This window comes from Gossypium arboreum, chromosome 11 (genome assembly GCF_025698485.1).
Source record: "Gossypium arboreum isolate Shixiya-1 chromosome 11, ASM2569848v2, whole genome shotgun sequence".
NCBI lineage: Eukaryota > Viridiplantae > Streptophyta > Magnoliopsida > Malvales > Malvaceae > Gossypium > Gossypium arboreum.
This window is the reverse complement of record NC_069080.1, coordinates 32,795,111-32,812,868: the sequence shown is the minus strand read 5'-3', so window position 1 is coordinate 32,812,868 and position 17,758 is coordinate 32,795,111. Positions and strand designations below refer to the sequence as shown.

The 17,758-nt window shown below is 35.9% G+C and overlaps 5 protein-coding genes across 6 annotated transcripts; all 5 read left to right on the top strand.

Moving 5' to 3' along the window:
- Window positions 1-1,785: 1,785 nt before the first annotated feature.
- Window positions 1,786-5,885, top strand: LOC108461228 (caltractin-like). Of its 2 annotated transcripts, XM_017760983.2 has the most exons (8): window positions 1,786-2,242; window positions 3,454-4,047; window positions 4,733-4,847; window positions 4,938-4,974; window positions 5,058-5,085; window positions 5,180-5,332; window positions 5,417-5,519; window positions 5,672-5,885. In XM_017760983.2, exons 1-8 carry the CDS (start codon window positions 1,919-1,921, stop codon window positions 5,734-5,736), a joined length of 1,419 nt encoding a protein of 472 aa, XP_017616472.1. In that variant the 5' UTR covers window positions 1,786-1,918; the 3' UTR covers window positions 5,737-5,885. The 2 variants fall into 2 exon arrangements, with proteins under 2 accessions (XP_017616472.1, XP_017616474.1); XM_017760985.2 differs by lacking the exons at window positions 1,786-2,242; window positions 3,454-4,047 and adding an exon at window positions 4,077-4,401.
- A 599-nt stretch (window positions 5,886-6,484) lies between these two features.
- LOC108461962 (pentatricopeptide repeat-containing protein At1g06140, mitochondrial-like) lies at window positions 6,485-10,681 on the top strand. Its single transcript, XM_053022296.1, has one exon. The coding sequence runs from the start codon at window positions 7,573-7,575 to the stop codon at window positions 9,694-9,696; it is 2,124 nt and encodes a 707-aa protein (XP_052878256.1). The 5' UTR covers window positions 6,485-7,572; the 3' UTR covers window positions 9,697-10,681.
- LOC128283852 (putative pentatricopeptide repeat-containing protein At5g37570) lies at window positions 7,051-7,488 on the top strand. Its single transcript, XM_053021267.1, has one exon. The coding sequence runs from the start codon at window positions 7,051-7,053 to the stop codon at window positions 7,486-7,488; it is 438 nt and encodes a 145-aa protein (XP_052877227.1).
- Window positions 10,682-11,849: 1,168 nt separating the features above from the next.
- On the top strand, window positions 11,850-14,192 carry LOC108461980 (protein DETOXIFICATION 49-like). The gene is made up of 2 exons (XM_017761979.2): window positions 11,850-12,527; window positions 12,665-14,192. Exons 1-2 carry the CDS (start codon window positions 12,366-12,368, stop codon window positions 14,069-14,071), a joined length of 1,569 nt encoding a protein of 522 aa, XP_017617468.1. The 5' UTR covers window positions 11,850-12,365; the 3' UTR covers window positions 14,072-14,192.
- A 1,342-nt stretch (window positions 14,193-15,534) lies between these two features.
- Window positions 15,535-16,354, top strand: LOC108463312 (calmodulin-like protein 30). The gene has a single exon (XM_017763260.2). It carries the CDS (start codon window positions 15,606-15,608, stop codon window positions 16,176-16,178), a length of 573 nt encoding a protein of 190 aa, XP_017618749.1. The 5' UTR covers window positions 15,535-15,605; the 3' UTR covers window positions 16,179-16,354.
- The last annotated feature ends 1,404 nt before the right edge of the window (window positions 16,355-17,758 follow it).

The window sequence follows — 17,758 nt, the reverse complement described above, 5'->3', positions numbered from 1 at the left end:
TTGAAATTAGCAAAATTCATGCATCATTACAGAATCATGCCAGCCACACATCATTCTAAGAATGGAGTATAGAAACTCAACTGACATTTCTTTGCCTCATTCACTTAGCCTTTCTGAATGTCAGAGCTTCCACTCTCCCGACAGCTAAGCATGACAACCCAAAATCGTGAGTTAAGCTCGATATTCTCAACTTAAAATTTAGGTTTTCAGAAACATGTAGAACCCCTATAGAGGTTTTTGAAAATCCTTACCTTCATTCTCTTAATTTTACATATAAAAAAGACCAAAAACCTTACTGGTTTACTAGATTCTTCGGTTTTTTGACTTAAACCTCTTGATCATTGCTCCCATAGTTATATCTTTTTTAGAGCAACCAAGAAAAATGAATAAGAGAGAATGAAATAGAATTGAGAGGAATCCACTTGAGAATTCACTTTTCAGCTATTTATAATCCTTCATGCATGGTCTTCAATCGTACAGAAAACATCTATTGGTAATGATTTTGTCTTCCACTAATAAACCAATTGATTTTAATCCAATCGAACCAGAATTAGATCTCAACTATATCCAAACTTTTATAATTTTATTACCATTTGAAATTTGAATTAAAGTTTATAAAAAAAAAAACTTTGACAACTAGCATACACTATTGAGTATTGAGTTTATTAACCAAATAAAAAAAATTTCACACACTAACAACACCAACCCTAAGCTAAAAACTTTCTAACCCTAATTTTTATTTTTCATTTTAAGACTAAAATCTCAAATTGGCATAACATATTTAATTGAAGCTTGACTTTGTTTTTTTTGAAGGTTACTTGGAAATGTGAAAGATGGCGATGAATGAATTTGTGTGAGTTGATACTTTATAAAACTTTAATTGTTTAGTAAGCTAGTATCAGATAATTTTGTGGTTGAATGTATGAGAATTTTTTTTGCTTATTTATGTTGTATTTATCAATTAATTGTTATATGGTTAAAATGAATTTTTTTAACGCATGAGATGTTTTGTTTTCTTGTTTATGTTGAATTTATTGAATGGTAAATTATATTTGTGAATTTTTTTATTAATATTTACATTATTGATGAGTATTTTTATTTGAAATTGATTTACTCTTATTTTTTAATATTTATAAACATATTTTTGTATACACATATTAAATATTTTTAAAATATAATGGTTAGTCTGAAATGATATATCGACAAATTAATATTAATATGGTGAATGTTATATTCCTAGAATTTCAAGTTTGTAAGTATACAACGGTTCTCCAGATTTAGTGAAAAGTTTGCTATTAGCTGATTTAACTCAATCAATGCCAGGTAAAGATGTAACTAGTTGATATCTAATTTTATGTTGTTATTTAACTCAATCAATATCGGATTAAGATGTAACTACTAACTACTTTGACAAGTGAAGTATGAACACTCTTTAAAATACCCTATGAAGAACAATTGAAGTTGGAAATCCTCTCTACTCTCTTACCTCCTAGTTCTCAACTTCCCTCCCTTAATCATCAAAAACTCTCTCTAACCTTATACCATATGATCAAATTTTAAAATTTTTTTTTCTTAACCACGTATTAATCTTAATAGAACGATTATAAAGTTTTATGTAAAAGTTTGATGTTTCATAGGTTGTGCTATCAAATAGTTTCTTTATGATCCTACGTTTAATTTTATTACTAATTAAATATTAAAAAGAATATTAATACTCATATAGTTTAAGAAATAAATTTTTAAAAATATTTTTAAATATTAAAAAATGGATATTAAGACATCAATCCGTCGTAGGCTACGGGGTTAGGATGCTGGTGTCGTGTCCGCCTGTTCTTTCAAGTTCCGTAACGGAGTAACTTGTATTCTTCCATAACCTCTGTGCATTAGCAAAGGGGCAGCCATCCGACAACTGGAACTAATGGCTGTCGTTTTCCCACACTTCCCACTTCCTTCACTCTCATCTTCACCTTCTTCTTCTTCTTTCTCTCAACCTTCACCCAGACCCCAATTTTTTGCATCCTCTGCATCTCCCATGGACAATTCCCCCAAAAAGTTCATGGATTTCCCATTTGTCACTGCCCCGCGTAGGAACTTGATGATCGATCTCGTATCCACGATGGAGCACCGTCTACAGTCTCAACTCAAACCATGCACTTTACCTTCCGATTTACAACATTACTACAATCCAAGTAAAACCTCCCATGGCTCACTTTATATCCGATCAGGCCATACCTCTTCTCAGGTATTTACTTTACTTTAGAAACTTTTTTAATTTCAATATTTTAGTTGCTTGTTTAATTGCATGGAACAAACACTAAATTAAGCTCACCTGAGTTGACGATTTCTTAAGTGAGCTCAAATTGAGTGGAAATTGCATCTTTTTGATGATTAACTGCTTCACGAGTTGCTATTGCAAGGGTATAGCGTTGAATTGTTGATTAATTCCATGCCTAAAACTTTTATGTTCATGTGGCTGAGTTTCTCCAACTTGTTTTTCAACAGGCCGAAATGGTTTGGTTTATTGGTCATAGGACGTGTTCAAAACTTTCCACACTAGGTTATGTTATATGCAGTATCACAAACTAGTATAGTGAAGTTAAAGCAAAATGATTTTGGATGCAAGATTTGCATAGTGGCTTGTGGTCGTGTATTGGACTTGTTCATATTGGTAAATTATTCAGACGGTGGCTGGTAACAAAAAGACCTTGCAAAAGTTCGTCATATGATTCCATGTAATCTTAGCTTAGCCTGTTTTGTTTTATGAAGATCTTATGGACACACACACAGTCATAGAAATGCATGCCTAATAAAGTTTTTACAAGGAAAAATGAATTGCATTCACCATTATTTCCCCCGAGAAAGTAAATCAAATGAATTGTAAGGAGGATGACATGTTTGCCAATATTGGTATGATCAATGAATTTGGAAGTGCTTTTATGTGATTTTAAGTTCTTCCTACTTCTTAGTTTTAACTTCTGTGTGCATGCTGCACCTGGCTTCTTTTCTGGTTAAAATTTTAGATGGATCTTTACAGTAAGGATGCTTAAAGTAACATCCCGGGCCCCAAACTCATGTTTTTAAAGGCTTAAATTTACCAGAGTTGGTTGCTGATGCCGAAAGGTAGAGATGATATTGATCTAAGGATATTGTGTTAGCTCTCTGGCTATTAGAACACTTAATGAAAGTGCATAGGTTCTTTCTCTTCAGGAACACTGTTGTACCATTGCCATTACACAAAAATTTAGCACCATTCACTGCTGTTCTCATTATGTTAAAACACTATATTGCTTCATATACCATCTGAGAGTGGTCATCTGATATCCATTTTACTAACTCGCAACGCTGCCATTCTGTATTTATGTGTTGCCACTTAGGAATTAATTTATTTTATTAAACTTATTGTTTAATGTTCCCTTTTCGGGATTCTGAACATATGGAATGTGGTTTCTTCAGGTTGATTTCATGCTAGGAAGTTGGTTACACTGTGAGCTGCCAACAGGGGGAGCACTGGATATAACAAGCCTTTCAGCTTATCTGAATGCTTCCACAGATGCACCGAATTTCCTTTTTGAGCTCATACAGAATAGCCCAACGTCACTTGTTCTCATTCTGGATTTACCACCTCGAAAGGACCCAGTCTTATATCCCGAATACCTTCAAACTTTTTATGAGAACACCCGGCTTGAATCACTTAGGCAAGCGCTTGAGAAACTCCCAGAAGTTCAACCCTACTACTCCTCAGCACTTTACATTCGATGTCTCACCTCTCCCACATCGATCATGATCCGAATCAACATAGAGGGGACTGAGGGAGACGGACCAGGACGCATGGAGGAGATTATAAAGGATCACATAGATCCCGTGGTGAAAGAAGCATTGGGGATATGGTTGGATCAATGTGCTTGTGGAAACAGAAATGTGGATGAGGCGGAAAAGGCATATTTGGAGAAGAGGGATGGATTGGTTAGGAACAAGACAATTGAGATTGATATAGGCTCAAGCTTCCCAAGATTGTTTGGGCCCGACGTAGCAAATCGTATATTAGAGGTGATAAGGGAAGCATTTAGTGGATGACTGCTAAACAATTGTCTGCTCATTGTTGTACCTCAGTATGTATGAAACATGGAATTTTCTTATTCTTTTCTGTCTTTCATGGAATTTTCTTTTCAAAATGAGCCCGAAATTATCAGCCCACTGGCCTATAATTAGATTAGGCAAGTCAATTTTACAACGGGCCTATCATGACTCATTGACTTGCAATTTTTGATTCTGGCGATAATGATCAAACAACTGCCTATATATTTATAGCTTCGGCTTCAAATCTTAAAAAGTTAAACCAAAACAAAATTCCTATATTTGTTCAAAATTCAATATTCAAATCAAGTATCTGAGTTAGCCATGGTATGTTCTTCGTATTAATCGTTCAGATCAGTTTGCTTTAATTGATAATAATCATCTATTTAAAATACTTGTTGAAGATTGGGTTTTTGATATATATTTTTCTGATTCTTCTTGTGGGTTTGCTTTCTTTTACTGTCTACTATTGGTAGATTTAATTTGGGATTAATTTTGAAATTCGGGTTTTTTATAATAAAACCATTAAGTTAATTTAACTTTTGTTTATTTATGGTTTACTGAGATTGCATATATGAGTGGAATAGTGTTTTGAATCTTTTAGAGAACTTGAACTGTGCTCATTATGTTTTAATGGATGTTTTGATTACACCATTAGGCTTATGGAAGGGCATCGCAGAAAGGCAAGCCTAAGGGACGTCACCAGGGATTAAGCCAACAAAAGAGGCAAGAGATTAAGGAAGCATTTGAATTATTTGACACTGATGGCTCAGGTATGGGAATGGCTTGTTATTATGGGGTTTATTTATCCACGATACATGTGCTCGGCATTATGCTAAGTTATAGTTCAAATTTGCTTACAGGTACCATTGATGCTAAAGAGCTGAATGTGGCCATGAGGTATGAACATTTTTGTCTCTGCTGTTTCGCATTTGTGAATGACAATATCGACGATCGGGAACTAAAAGTATTTAGCATTGCAGGGCTCTTGGTTTTGAGATGACAGAAGAGGTAATTATTGAGATGTTTGCTATTATCCTTTAATAGATAGATAGCATATGAAGTTGATATATTCTTCAAATCCTTCTGTGCTGTATCGCAACAGGAAATCAAACAAATGATCGCGGATGTGGACAGGGATGGCAGTGGTGCTATTGATTTTGATGAGTTTGTGCACATGATGACTGCCAAGATTGGGGAGAGGGACACTAACGAAGAGCTTATGAAAGCATTCCAAATCATCGATCAAGATAACAATGTAAGTACCTCCGTTTTCTGTATATTTGGAATTGATGGGGGTGTAAGCTGTTCATGTTTTGATTCTTCCTTTATTTGGATCCAGGGAAAGATATCTGTCCAAGACATTAATCGCATTTCAAAGGACCTTGGTGAACTCTTATCCCAGAAAGAGATTCAAGATATGATCGAGGAAGCCGACCGAGATTGTAAGCTCTTCTTGAATCTTTATATAGTATAATATGATGTTGGTGCAGCCATAGGCTTCATATGCCATTGCGTTCTTCACTTAATTTGTTGAACACTTTGCTATCTCAATCCAAGCAAAAACACTATTAATTAGTGCCAATTCTGGATGCAGGTGATGGTGAGGTAAACATAGATGAGTTCATGAGGGTGATGAAGAGAACAACATATGGCTACTAGAAGTTGCATTTCATGCTCAAGCGAGGGTTGATTGAAGTCATGCTATAGCAGTAGATATTGTAAATAAAAAAGAAAACCATGTTTTGGATGTTCTAAATACTGAATTTAATATTTCATCATATTAAATACTATGCTGTTTTTTTAATTAAGTATTTATGTTTTCTAACACACAAATATAGAAATATCACTTATGAATTTTTTTTTTAGAAATCAAACCTTCAATTTAACGATATGATTTGAAATTATATATGTCTAAATTTTTATTAATTGTATGAAATTTTTTAGTGATAAGAAATGATGTTCAAACTTATTATAAAACTAACTTGTCACTCTTAGTAGGAAGATCTCATACAAACACACATCATATGAATTATAGTGAGTAAGTTTAACTAATTTATCAGTATCCTAGTTTTTCTCTCTAGAAATGTGATAAATATGCTAGTGACTAAAGTATTCCAACAATTGATAAACTTTTCAGACCAATATAAAATTAAAACTTTTTGGTATCATCTTTTGAATAGCTTGTATCCTTTTAAGATTATTAAATAGGATTAAATAAGAGAATCAATCCATCCAAAATGCCTCCAGCAAATACCTATATATTGTTGCTCAATATCCACTACCCACTTCCGAAAAATTTTCAAATACATATTAAATACATTCTCGTAACCTAAACCGAATCCATTGACTTTATTTTGAACATTGATTAATTAATATATTTTATTTTTAAGGAATTTTTCCTTAATATCTTATAGTCATATTTACATCTCGAGAATCGGGTAACTTACCTTCTCCATCCATAATCAAGCCCAAGATTTTCTTATAAATCGGTTCTATCAATCCTTAAACAGAAGCAAAGCTTTTCAGCATTTTTTACTTTTATCCTTAATACTACTGAGATTTTGCTTAAATAGCTTACAACTCACCCTAGTATTGGTTCTATCCTTAAGGGTTGGTATATATAAAGATCATAATTCAACCATTTTTACACCTAAAAAAAAACCCTTACAAATAATCTCAAAGGCTTGTCCGAATTCGGAACTCCAGATGATGAACAATTATTAATGGCGGAACACCACCATGGTTTTAAAACTTCCATGTGGTTCCTTTTCAAGTTTCATGCATCTCTTAAAGCACTGTCAAAGCATCCAAGACTTAAAGCCGCTTAAATCCCTTCTCATCGTACGAGGTCTCATAAGAAACAACTTATTGCTAGGACATTTTCTTAAATCTTGCTTTTATCTGGGTGCTCCAAATTTGGCTCTCTCCACCTTTTACAAAATTCAAAACCCAAGTTTATTCTGCCAAAACTTAATGCTGAAAGGTCTTTCTGGTTATGGTCTATATGGAGATCTTTTGTCTGTTTATACAAAATGCCGGGTCTTGAATTGCCCATCTGATGATTTTACATTTCCTTTCGTGATTAAGGCTTGTTCAGCTTTAGGTGCTTCTGGGATTGGACAGCAGATTCATTGCGTTGTTTTGAGAAAAGGGTATGAAAGAAATGTTGTCATTATGACTTCTTTTATTGATTTTTATGCGAGAAATGTCGATATAGGGATTGCGCGGAAACTGTTTGATAGAATTTCTGACCCTGACTTGGTTTCATGGAATGCTTTGCTTTCTGGTTACTGTTTTAATGGACTTGATAAAGAAGCATTGGGGGTTTTAGGGAAAATTCAGGGAATGAACATAAAGCCTATTGTCAGTACTCTGGCAAGTATAATCCCTGCATGTACGCAGTTGGGGTAGTTTTATTTTGGTAAATCTCTGCATGGTTTGGCTGTTAAATGTGGATACTTCTTCAACGATTTTTTGGTTCCTGCTTTTATTTCAATGTATAAAAGTGAAGTGGATTTATCTAGTGCTAGGAAACTGTTTTACTTTGCTGTGGAAAGGAATGTTTCTGTTTGGAATGCTCTGATCAATAGTTATACGCAGAATGAGAGGTTTTTCGAAGGTTTTGAGATGTTTCGGGAAATGCTTCGAAATGATGTGCAGCCTAACTCAGTGACGTTTGTGTCTACTGTTCCCTCCTGTGAGAACTATTTTGATATTAGCTATGGCGGATCTCTCCACTGTTGTGTTATTAAACATGGATTTGGAAGTCAGGTTTCTGTATTGACAGCTCTCATGTCAACGTATGCTAAGCTTGGGGAAATAAGTTCATCTGAAATTTTGTTTGATCAGATACCAAACAAAACACAGCTGTCATGGAATGTGCTGATTTCTGGTTATGTAAATAATGGACTACCAGATGAAAGTTTGGTTGCGTTTCGCAAAATGCAATTGGAAGGGTTCAGTCCTGATGCAATTTCAATTGTTAGCATCCTTTCTGCCTGCTTGAATCTAGGTGACATTTTACTTGGTCAGTCGATACATGCATTTGTGGTTAGAAGAAGTTTTGAAACAAATATTAATGTTTCAAATGCAGTCCTGGCATTTTACGCTGACTGTCCTTTACTCTCCACTTGTTTTAGGCTATTTAAAAGAATGGCAACTAAAAATACAGTATCATGGAATACTTTGATATCTAGGTATGTACACAGTGGACAAAAGGATAAGGCAAATGTGATTCTTCACCAGATGCAGAAAGAGGGAGGGAAGTTGGATTCTGTAACTTTGCTAAGTATCCTTTCTTCTTATAGTGAGAATGAAAATTTCAGGCAAGGAACAATCCTTCATGGTTATGCAATCAAAACTGGGTGGGACTCTGATGTTTCATTGACAAATGCACTAATTAGTATGTATTGTAACTGTGGAGAGCTTGATGCTGGATCACGATTGTTTGCTGCCATGCCTGAAAGAAGTGTAGTTTCTTGGAATTCATTAATGACTGGCTTCCGGCATTACAACTTATCAAATGATGTTCTAGTCTTGTTTGCTCAAATGGTGAAGGAGAACCAAAGAACAAATCAAGTAAGTATACTAAATTTATTGCCCATGTGCAGCATGTTGTCACAGGGTAAGTCCATCCATGCGTTTGCACTCAGAACAGGGATGATAGAGGAAACAACTGTTCTTACATCTCTTATCTTAATGTATGCTAGATTTGGTAAAATAAAATTGAGCGTCCTAGTTTTTCAGATGGGGAAAAGATGTGATATTTCTTTGTGGAATGCTATCATGTCTGTCCATGTTGATACCAAAAATGCCAAACAAGCAGTTGCTGTTTTTTGTGAAATGCTCCAGATAAGTTTGGAACCTGACAATATAACAGTTTTAAGTTTAATCTCCTCATGTGTTCTACTAAACAGCCTGAATCTAGCGGATTCTGTGATGGCCTATATCATATGCAAGGGCTTTGACAAAGATGTGGTAGTTAGTAATGCCCTCGTAGACCTATATGCAAGGTGTGGAAGCATTGTTGTTGCGAGATTGCTGTTTGACTACTTGTTTGAAAAAGATACTGTCTCTTGGAGTGTGATGATTAATGGATACAGATTGCATGGAGATGCTGAAGGTGCCCTCAAGCTTTTCTCGAGGATGCGGCTTTCAGGGGTGAGCCATGATGCCATTACTTATTTAAGTCTTTTATCGGCTTGTAGCCATGCTGGTTTAGTTGAGGAAGGCCAGAGGGTATTCAACTGTATGATTGAAGATGGGTTATCTCCAAGAACAGAGCATTATGCTTGTATGGTTGACCTTCTTGCACGAGCTGGTCATTTGCATGAAGCTTATAATATAGTCAATAGACAGCCATTCAAACCTTCTCTAGGCATGCTTGAATCCCTGTTAGGTGCTTGTAAAATGTACGGGAACATTGAAATTGGACACAGAATTTTTCAGATGCTCTTCGAAATGTATCCACAAAACTCAGAATCTTATGTGATGCTTCACAATATCTACGCAGCAGCTGGAAAGTGGGAAGACGCCAACACAGTCAGGTCTATTATGGAAGGAAGACTGCTAAGAAAACTCCCTGGTTTTAGTCTAGTTGGAGATAACTTCACATATTAGCAGTCCTCTAAAGTGTGCTAACGGGGAATGAATGTCAAGGCAAGTAGACAGCTCCATGTGACCATGTTCGAAGAGACCAACTGAGCTCCATGTTAACTAATGGTAGCCAATAAAGCAGTTATCTGAAGCATATATGCTAACAGTAAATGAATGTCAATCCAAGCCATGAAGGAGGTGATCTCCATTTTCCACTGTGTGCAATGTGAACCATTGCTAGCTGAGGACCTGGTCGAATAACAATGTTATCCGTTGTTTAGAAGATAACAAGCCTACTCGGATGGGAGTTATTCAACGCAAATTGCCGCATTAGAGAACTAAGAACTAGCTGGTGAGCTATCGACCAACATCCTCATACATTTTGGGGAACCAGCTTTTGTTTTCTTTCTGAGACTAGAAATCAAAACGATCCATAAGGTGAAATGGCGACAGGAAGTTATTAAAAGAAGTAATAAATGATGCAGCCTGGAGAAAAATAAAGCAAATCGTTACTTACAGTTGCAGACACCGGTAAGCGACTGGTGGAGAACAAAACATGAAGAATCTTCATGAAGATTCCTATATGCGTTGTGGAGCGGTGGTACTTTTCTGTTATATGCTGCCAGACCAAATGGTCTAGCTACGTCAAATGGTACCAGAGTTGTGAACTGGACTCTTATATGCGTAGAGGAAAGACCCTCGAATTTGGGGAGGCACACCTTAGAGTCGAGGCTTGAGAGCTCTATTTAAGGGGGATTTGAAGGGCTTGGGAGTGTCACGCATTGTGAGCATTGAGGGTGAGGGTGAATTGAGGGGTTTGGTGAGAGCTCTATTTTGGTAAAAACTGAAGAGCTTGTGAGCATTTTGCGAGTGGACTGAGGCTGAAGGGAAAACATTCATAAACTCTTTCAGAATTTATATTTCAGATGCGACTAAGGATCATTAGGGACCATTTGTTTGTTTTAAAGATAGCTTCCTCCAAAAGATGCTTCTAATACTTTCATCTAAATCATGACTTTAATTGCTTTGGAAAAGAAAAAGAATCATGACTACTTCATCAGCTAGAAATCAAGATAAAAAAAGCTATGTTGTCTAGCTAGCAAATCTCAAACAAATTAAGACGATGGGAGCAAAAATCAAACAATTAATTCATCTGAGAGCTCAGTTTCATTCATATTCTAGTCAGATGAATGCTTTTGATTCACAAATGGAGAGCTTTAGTATCAATATTAAATAAGTTTTTCATTCCCAGGCCCTGATCTTATTTCAAACTTGGAACTATGATTAGAAGCTTTAAAATAAAAGGCAAATCGTCTCTCCATTGATTAACAACTAGTCCGATCAGCATATCATATCCCAACATGTAAGAAGGGAAAATATCAAAATTACGATTGAATTAACCCCGAAAAGATATCAAACAAAACAACAATAACGGGGTGGGGGATCAGTTAGGCCATTGCTTGGAATCAGCATGTGGCAGGGTCCCCAACAGCAACAGCTTTGGAAATCAAGAAATCGTTGTTCATTTCCAATTGGATATCATCAGTCTAAGTAAGAAATATCTTCCCAAAGTGGAGCAGAGCCCATTTTGAGGGAGTTCCCACTTCCTTCCCAATCAATGAAACCATAGCCTTCTTAGCCATGCCTAATAGAATGAAGTACTCTTACCTTCGCAAAATATATTAATAAGAGTTTTTGAAGACCCCTTTTCTTTGTCCCTATGTGAAGGGGCCATTACGCTCCGTTGGCAGACCTGAACAAGGATATCGTGACCATCTACACCACCCTCTTCTCTTTTTCCCATCAAGGGAAAGATAGAAGGAAACGGTAATTGCCTGGCTGTTCTGCCAATTTTGCTTGGGTCCCTATACCCTATTACTTTATTTTTAGGCGCCCACGGACCACGACCAAGAATGATTAACATCATATATATGATAAGGAGCATAAATGAATGAATGATTAATTTCTTGGCTGATATAACCGAATAGGTTAATGCACTCATTACCACGTTGACAAGCACATATGCATTGTTGTTCTGAAAGTATTAACAGTTAACAAGTAATAGTGATAAAATTTCAGTATTTCACACCCAAAGCTTGAAGATTTGGCATGATATGATGAGTAGGAAGGGAAAGGAAGTAGTGCACGTGCTCAGGGAGAGCAGGTATTACAAAAGGACCAAAGGGAAAAGAGGGTCCATGGAGAGAGACAAAACAGTGGATGTCTCGGAGATTTATAGAGGGTTTGTTTGAACTTTGATGATGTGTTGACAGCTTTCCATGTTTGGCATTTGGAAGGACTGCTAGCATTTTGTTTACAAAACAAAAAGTGCTTTTTGAGGTATACCGACGCGCCCTTTTCAAAGAAAAGGACGAACCACCCGCATGGCCTCCTCCTTTCCCCCTTATCTCCTTCCATGCCTCCATACCCACACTCCTCCATTTCTCATCCCCTCTTTCTCTATCTTCCCCTCACTCCCTTCTCAGTCTTCTCAAAACAAAGCTCTACCTGTCTAGTTTGCTTCTAGTGGTATATGCACTTGATCATACTACTAGAAAAGAGAGGAAGCTTGTATTGACTGACCCTTTTTCTCTTGGTCCTTTTTTTTACTCCAAAACTCTGGTCTTTTCTCTTTTCTTGCATGTTTTTGAGAAGAAACATATACTCTCCAGGTTTTATTCTGACTAAAAGTAATGAGTGATAAGGGAATTGCAACTTATTACAGTTCTACTGCTCCTTTGTTGCTCAATGAAGGTATTGATAGAGTATCTCAAGAATGTGTTAAGGATGTTTCACCAGAAGAGCAAGATTCCTTTCAGTACCAGTGTCAAGCTTGGCAACCATCACTTTCAAAGGTTAGTTACATGGTGACGCCACTATTCCTTGTTCTTTGTACGTGGTTTTTATCTAACTTTTTAATAGGTAAAAAAGAAAACCAGATAAATCCAATGCAAAAAGGAAAATATCTTTTTGTCATTTGTTTCTCTCTCAGGTTGTTGAAGAGATCAAGCAGCTTTATGCAATAGCCTTGCCTATGATAATTACTGGTCTTCTTATCTATGGAAAATCGGCAATATCGATGTTTTTTATGGGGAAATTGGGCAAGGAAGCATTGGCAGGAGGGTCTCTGTCTATTGGTATTGCTAACATTACAGGCTATTCTGTCATTTCTGGCCTTGCAATGGGGATGGAAGCTATTTCTTCTCAAGCCTGTGGAGCCAAAAAATGGCCTCTTATGGGCCAAACCCTTCAACGCACCATAGCCATCCTTACAATTGCCTGTTTGCCCATTTCAGTTCTATGGCTAAACATTGAGTCCATCCTTCTCTTTTGTGGACAAGACCCAGTTATCTCCTCAGTTGCCTCTACTTATCTGGCATTCTCTCTCCCAGATCTACTCTTCCAATCTCTAATAAACCCTCTAAGAATTTACTTAAGAACCCAAAACATAACCCTCCCTCTTATGTTGACTGCAGCTTTTTCCCTTGCTTTGCATGCTCCTATCAACTACATCCTTGTCCACCATCTTAGCCTTGGCATTCAAGGTATAGCTGTGGCAGTCAACTTAACAGATTTGAATTTGCTTGTTACCCTTTTGCTTTACCTATGCTTCTCTGGCATTTGTGACAAAACATGGCAAGGTTGGTCCCTGGAATGCTTCGATGAATGGAAGCCAATACTTTGCCTTGCTATACCTTGTTGCCTATCTGTTTGCTTGGAATGGTGGTGGTACGAGCTTATGATAGTCCTTTCAGGACTTTTTATCAATGCCCCAGAAGCAGTCGCTACAATGGGAATCCTAATACAAGCCACTTCACTCACCTATATCTTCCCTTCGTCTTTGAGTCTAGCAGTGTCGACACGGGTTGGTAATGAGTTGGGAGCCAACCAGCCAAGTGCGGCTAAAACCTCGTCCATGATCGCATTATCATGTGCTGTTTTAACTAGTTTCATGGCTATGTCATTCATGACAACAATGAGAAACGCTTGGGGACAAATTTTCACAAACGATAAAGCCATTTTGTCGTTGACAGCAATGGTGATGCCAGTGGCAGGGCTTTGTGAGCTAGGGAACTGTCCACAAACCACCGGTTGTGGCGTTCTGAGAGGGAGTGCAAGGCCGACATTGGGTGCCAACATAAATTTAGGATCCTTCTATGGTGTTGGATTGCCAATTGCAGTTGTAATGGGATTCGTGATGGATATAGGATTGTTAGGCCTTTGGTTGGGGTTATTGGCAGCTCAAGTTGTATGTGCCATTGTCATGGTCATAGTGGTGGCTAGAACAGATTGGTTTGTCCAAGCAAAAAGAGCCGAGCAACTGACTGGTATTAATGCAGTAGTGGAAGAGGATCAAAGCAAAATCCCGGGTTTAATATCAGTAATGCTTGTGAATTAGCCTCTTTTTTTCCAGGTTACAAATTACTTCAATGCTCACTGCTTGTCGTTTTGTGCTTTTTTGGTGTTCAATTAATTAAAAGTTTGGTATATCTGGGTTCTTTTAGTATGAAAACCACAAATGTCTAATGCAGGCAGGCGACCCTAGTTTATATCCAAAGGTTTTATAGGAACAAAAACAAATTCCCATGGTTTACACTAAAAGCCATTAATGTCTTACTCTTACAAATTCAAACTTCAATTTCTATGAGTTTTAGGATTTTTCTCTTTTGGGTAATTGATTTCATCGAGGATTTCAAATGTTGGAATTTAAACCATAAACTTATTAAATTCAACCTCTTTTGATGCATAATTTGGATGAAATCCTATTTCATTTCTTAGCTAATTTTATTTGAGTCATACTATAATAAATGTTAAGAGAATGCCATGCAAAAAAAAAAAATTCATTATAAACTCTCAATCAAAGTTACTTAAAATGTCAATCGGTCTAATACAAGAAAATTAAAATGCAATTTGTTATCTATAAAACATAATTAACTAGAGGTAATTATCTTCAATTAATTTATAAGTTGATTAAGATTATATTATTCGAGTTATATCCCATATCAATATCTAGATATGTGATTAGAAAAAAAAGCACCGAAACAATAATGGTGTATCCTTCCGCAAATCCTGTCACCACTTCCTAAAAATATAAAAATATAACATTAAGTATATAATTTATTAAGTATAAGTATATAATTAGTTGTATATATAACACATATTTTCCTTTATATATTTATGTATTATTAATATTATTATATATTATTGATATATTTAACTTTGTATATATATTTAATGATAAATAATAAAATAAATAAAACAAATCAAATCTTATTTATTATATTAATTTTATAATTTGAATTTTCAAAATAGAATTTTAGAAATAGTGATAGTGATAGAATTGTTTTTAAAAGTGAGGAATAAAAAAAAGATAAATCCATCCTATAACAGAAATAGGATTTTATCCTTGAACAAATTTTGCTAGGTGAAGAAAAGAAAATTGACCAATAACACTCAGCATTTTTTCCTTGTGCGTAATTCCTCGGATCATTTGGTCCCATCTTTGATACGTAATTTACAGATAAAAAAAGAAGCCTTCGCCGAAAGGCGAGTCGAATTGGAATCTAGTAAGGTCATGTGTCTATGATTCAACTTGTAGTGGAAGAATACCTTCTTTATGCTTTAGCTTTTGCCTACCATGGTAGCAAAGTCATTTTGGTTACGCCATGCCATTTCCGCGTAGAATCTCGACTTGTATGGATGGAAATTAACCTCTTAGAATAAGAATATCAATTATCAAACCCAAGTGGACCACTTTTTTTTTTTTTTGGCTTGTTTTAGGTCCCGAAATTAAAAGAGAGATTCCAACATGATCTTGCAATTTGATCCAAAGAAGTCAAATTGTCACACACATACATATATATATATATATATATATATATATAGGGAGAGGTACTTGACATAGGAGATTGTGAAGAAAACCATCAAACAGAATGTCAAAACTGAGTTTTATCGAGTTCAAATATGGAGCATTTCCAAGGAAGTTGTCAAGGAAACCGACAACACAGATGAGCATCAACAAGGACAGCCTAAAGTCGAATGTGTCTTCAAGAACTTATCAGCCCAATGTGGAAGAAATGAAATGGTTGTTCGACAAATTCGACACCAACAAAGATGGTAAGATCTCCAAGGAAGAGTACAAGTCAGCTTTGAAAGTACTTGGCAAAGGAATGACGGGTGCCGAGGTGACCAAAGCATTTACCGCAATCGACACCGATGGAGATGGCTTCATCGACTACAAGGAGTTCATGGAGATGATGCAGAACATGGGAGAAGGGATCAATGTCAATGACATCCAAAGTGCATTTCGGGTGTATGATTTGGACGGAAACGGGAAAATCAGCGCCGAAGAATTGATGGCGGTGCTTAAGAAGATGGGAGAGAGGTGTAATCTGGAAACTTGTCGGAAAATGATTCGAGGGGTGGATGCTGATGGAGATGGCTTGATTGACATAACCGAGTTCACCACCATGATGACTCGCACCATGAAAGTATGTCAGAGATAAGCTACTACTAATCATCAACCTGGGGCCTTTGTTTCATATTGGAATAATGGCTATTAATGCCTCTAAATATGAAGCTATATACATATATATGCTAGTAAAATGAGTTGGCAAGTGTCCTTTGTCCCCATTACATTCTTCTATTTTTAATAACAAAAATGAAGGCGGATTAACTTGAATTGGCAAACATTTTTTTTATTGCTGAAGCTGCATATCTAGGTCTCAAACTAAAACAAAAAAATTACTGAAATAGAACGCCCCTCCCCTTAAGTGCTAAAATAGAACAAGTTTTGGCTTGGGGACGGGGAATCGGTGTACACAAGCCGGATTTTCTAAACGATTCGAACTATTTCCATGTTGAAGAAAATGTGTTTGAAAAGAAGGGAAGAAAATGATGTCAAAGTCAAATCAGAAGGGTTGAATCAAGTCAAATTATTGTCAATCAATTAAGTCAGAGTTAATCGAATGGGTCAAAAAAATTGTCAATAGAAAACGGCAATCGATTTTGCCCAGACGGATTTCCCTGGGACATTGTTGGCACCTCCATGTATAGTCTAGATGAAGTAAGCATTTCATCTACTATATTCCATTGTTCTACGTGAACCAGTTCGGCGTATAACTCCGTCGTATGATTTCTTATTTCGTCATGAACTGTTATCATGATATTTTCATCGTCAATAAGCTCAACCTAGTTAAACTTGATAGGATCTAGTGACGTTGGAAATCTATAAGAAATTTAGTTACTGTCTTGCCACAGTGAACTACAATTTTTTCGCCAATATTCATTTTCAGCTCATCAAGTTTAACATTGCATTTAAATCTTACAGTAATCTATAGTCTTGATTCAAATATAACTCTAACTTCGTATCATGACCATTATTGCAAAATTGTTATTCATCTTATATTAAATTCAAATATGCCGTAAAAAATTAACTTAAACATAAAAATACATATAAAAATTACTAATAACTTAGAATAATAATTTCATAACCTTACTTTAACTTAACCTTCAGATGCAGAAAATTTTGTTAACAATAGAGGAGCAATAAAATTTTTTTTATTGTCTACTAGTATTTTTGATTATGTAAAAACTGAACGTTGATAATGACAATATATATAGAACGATCGCAAAGAAAAAAAAGAAAAAGAAAAAACACACAGATTTTACGTGAAAATTCTTTCGGGAAAAATCACGAGCAGAGGAGAAGAAAATTCACTAATGTTGAAATTCAAATGATACAAGAGGAGTTTCAACTACTATTTATAGGTTGAAAAATCTTATTCTAATCAGTGCCAAATAGAAGGAGAGAAGTTCTATACGAATTCTACTTGTACAATCAATATCAAATAGAAGAAGTGTACTTCTATATAGATCCCTTATTTTGCCGCTGTATTTTATTTCTTTAACAGGAATTTGGGTCACACAACTCTATCAATCTCCACCTTGACACGAATTCTTAACGAACAAGTTCTCCTCATCTTTCACAAAACCCCTTAAGGGGTACTTTTCAACAATGAACACCAACCAAGTCCAAGTAATGCTCAAACTTGGTTATAGGAAGTGACTTAGTCATCATATCTGT

What these genes read in the sequence shown, in the direction of transcription:
- LOC108463312 (XM_017763260.2), top strand. Translation starts at nt 15,606, where the DNA reads ATGTCAAAACTGAGTTTTATCGAGTTCAAATATGGAGCATTTCCAAGG.
- LOC108461980 (XM_017761979.2), top strand. Translation starts at nt 12,366, where the DNA reads ATGAGTGATAAGGGAATTGCAACTTATTACAGTTCTACTGCTCCTTTG. An exon ending in GGCAACCATCACTTTCAAAG is followed by an intron (nt 12,528 to 12,664) that starts GTTAGTTACATG and finishes TTTCTCTCTCAG; the next exon opens with GTTGTTGAAGAGATCAAGCA.
- LOC108461962 (XM_053022296.1), top strand. Translation starts at nt 7,573, where the DNA reads ATGTATAAAAGTGAAGTGGATTTATCTAGTGCTAGGAAACTGTTTTAC.
- LOC108461228 (XM_017760983.2), top strand. Translation starts at nt 1,919, where the DNA reads ATGGCTGTCGTTTTCCCACACTTCCCACTTCCTTCACTCTCATCTTCA. An exon ending in CAGGCCATACCTCTTCTCAG is followed by an intron (nt 2,243 to 3,453) that starts GTATTTACTTTA and finishes TGGTTTCTTCAG; the next exon opens with GTTGATTTCATGCTAGGAAG. An exon ending in TAGCAAATCGTATATTAGAG is followed by an intron (nt 4,048 to 4,732) that starts GTGATAAGGGAA and finishes TTACACCATTAG; the next exon opens with GCTTATGGAAGGGCATCGCA.
- LOC128283852 (XM_053021267.1), top strand. Translation starts at nt 7,051, where the DNA reads ATGCTGAAAGGTCTTTCTGGTTATGGTCTATATGGAGATCTTTTGTCT.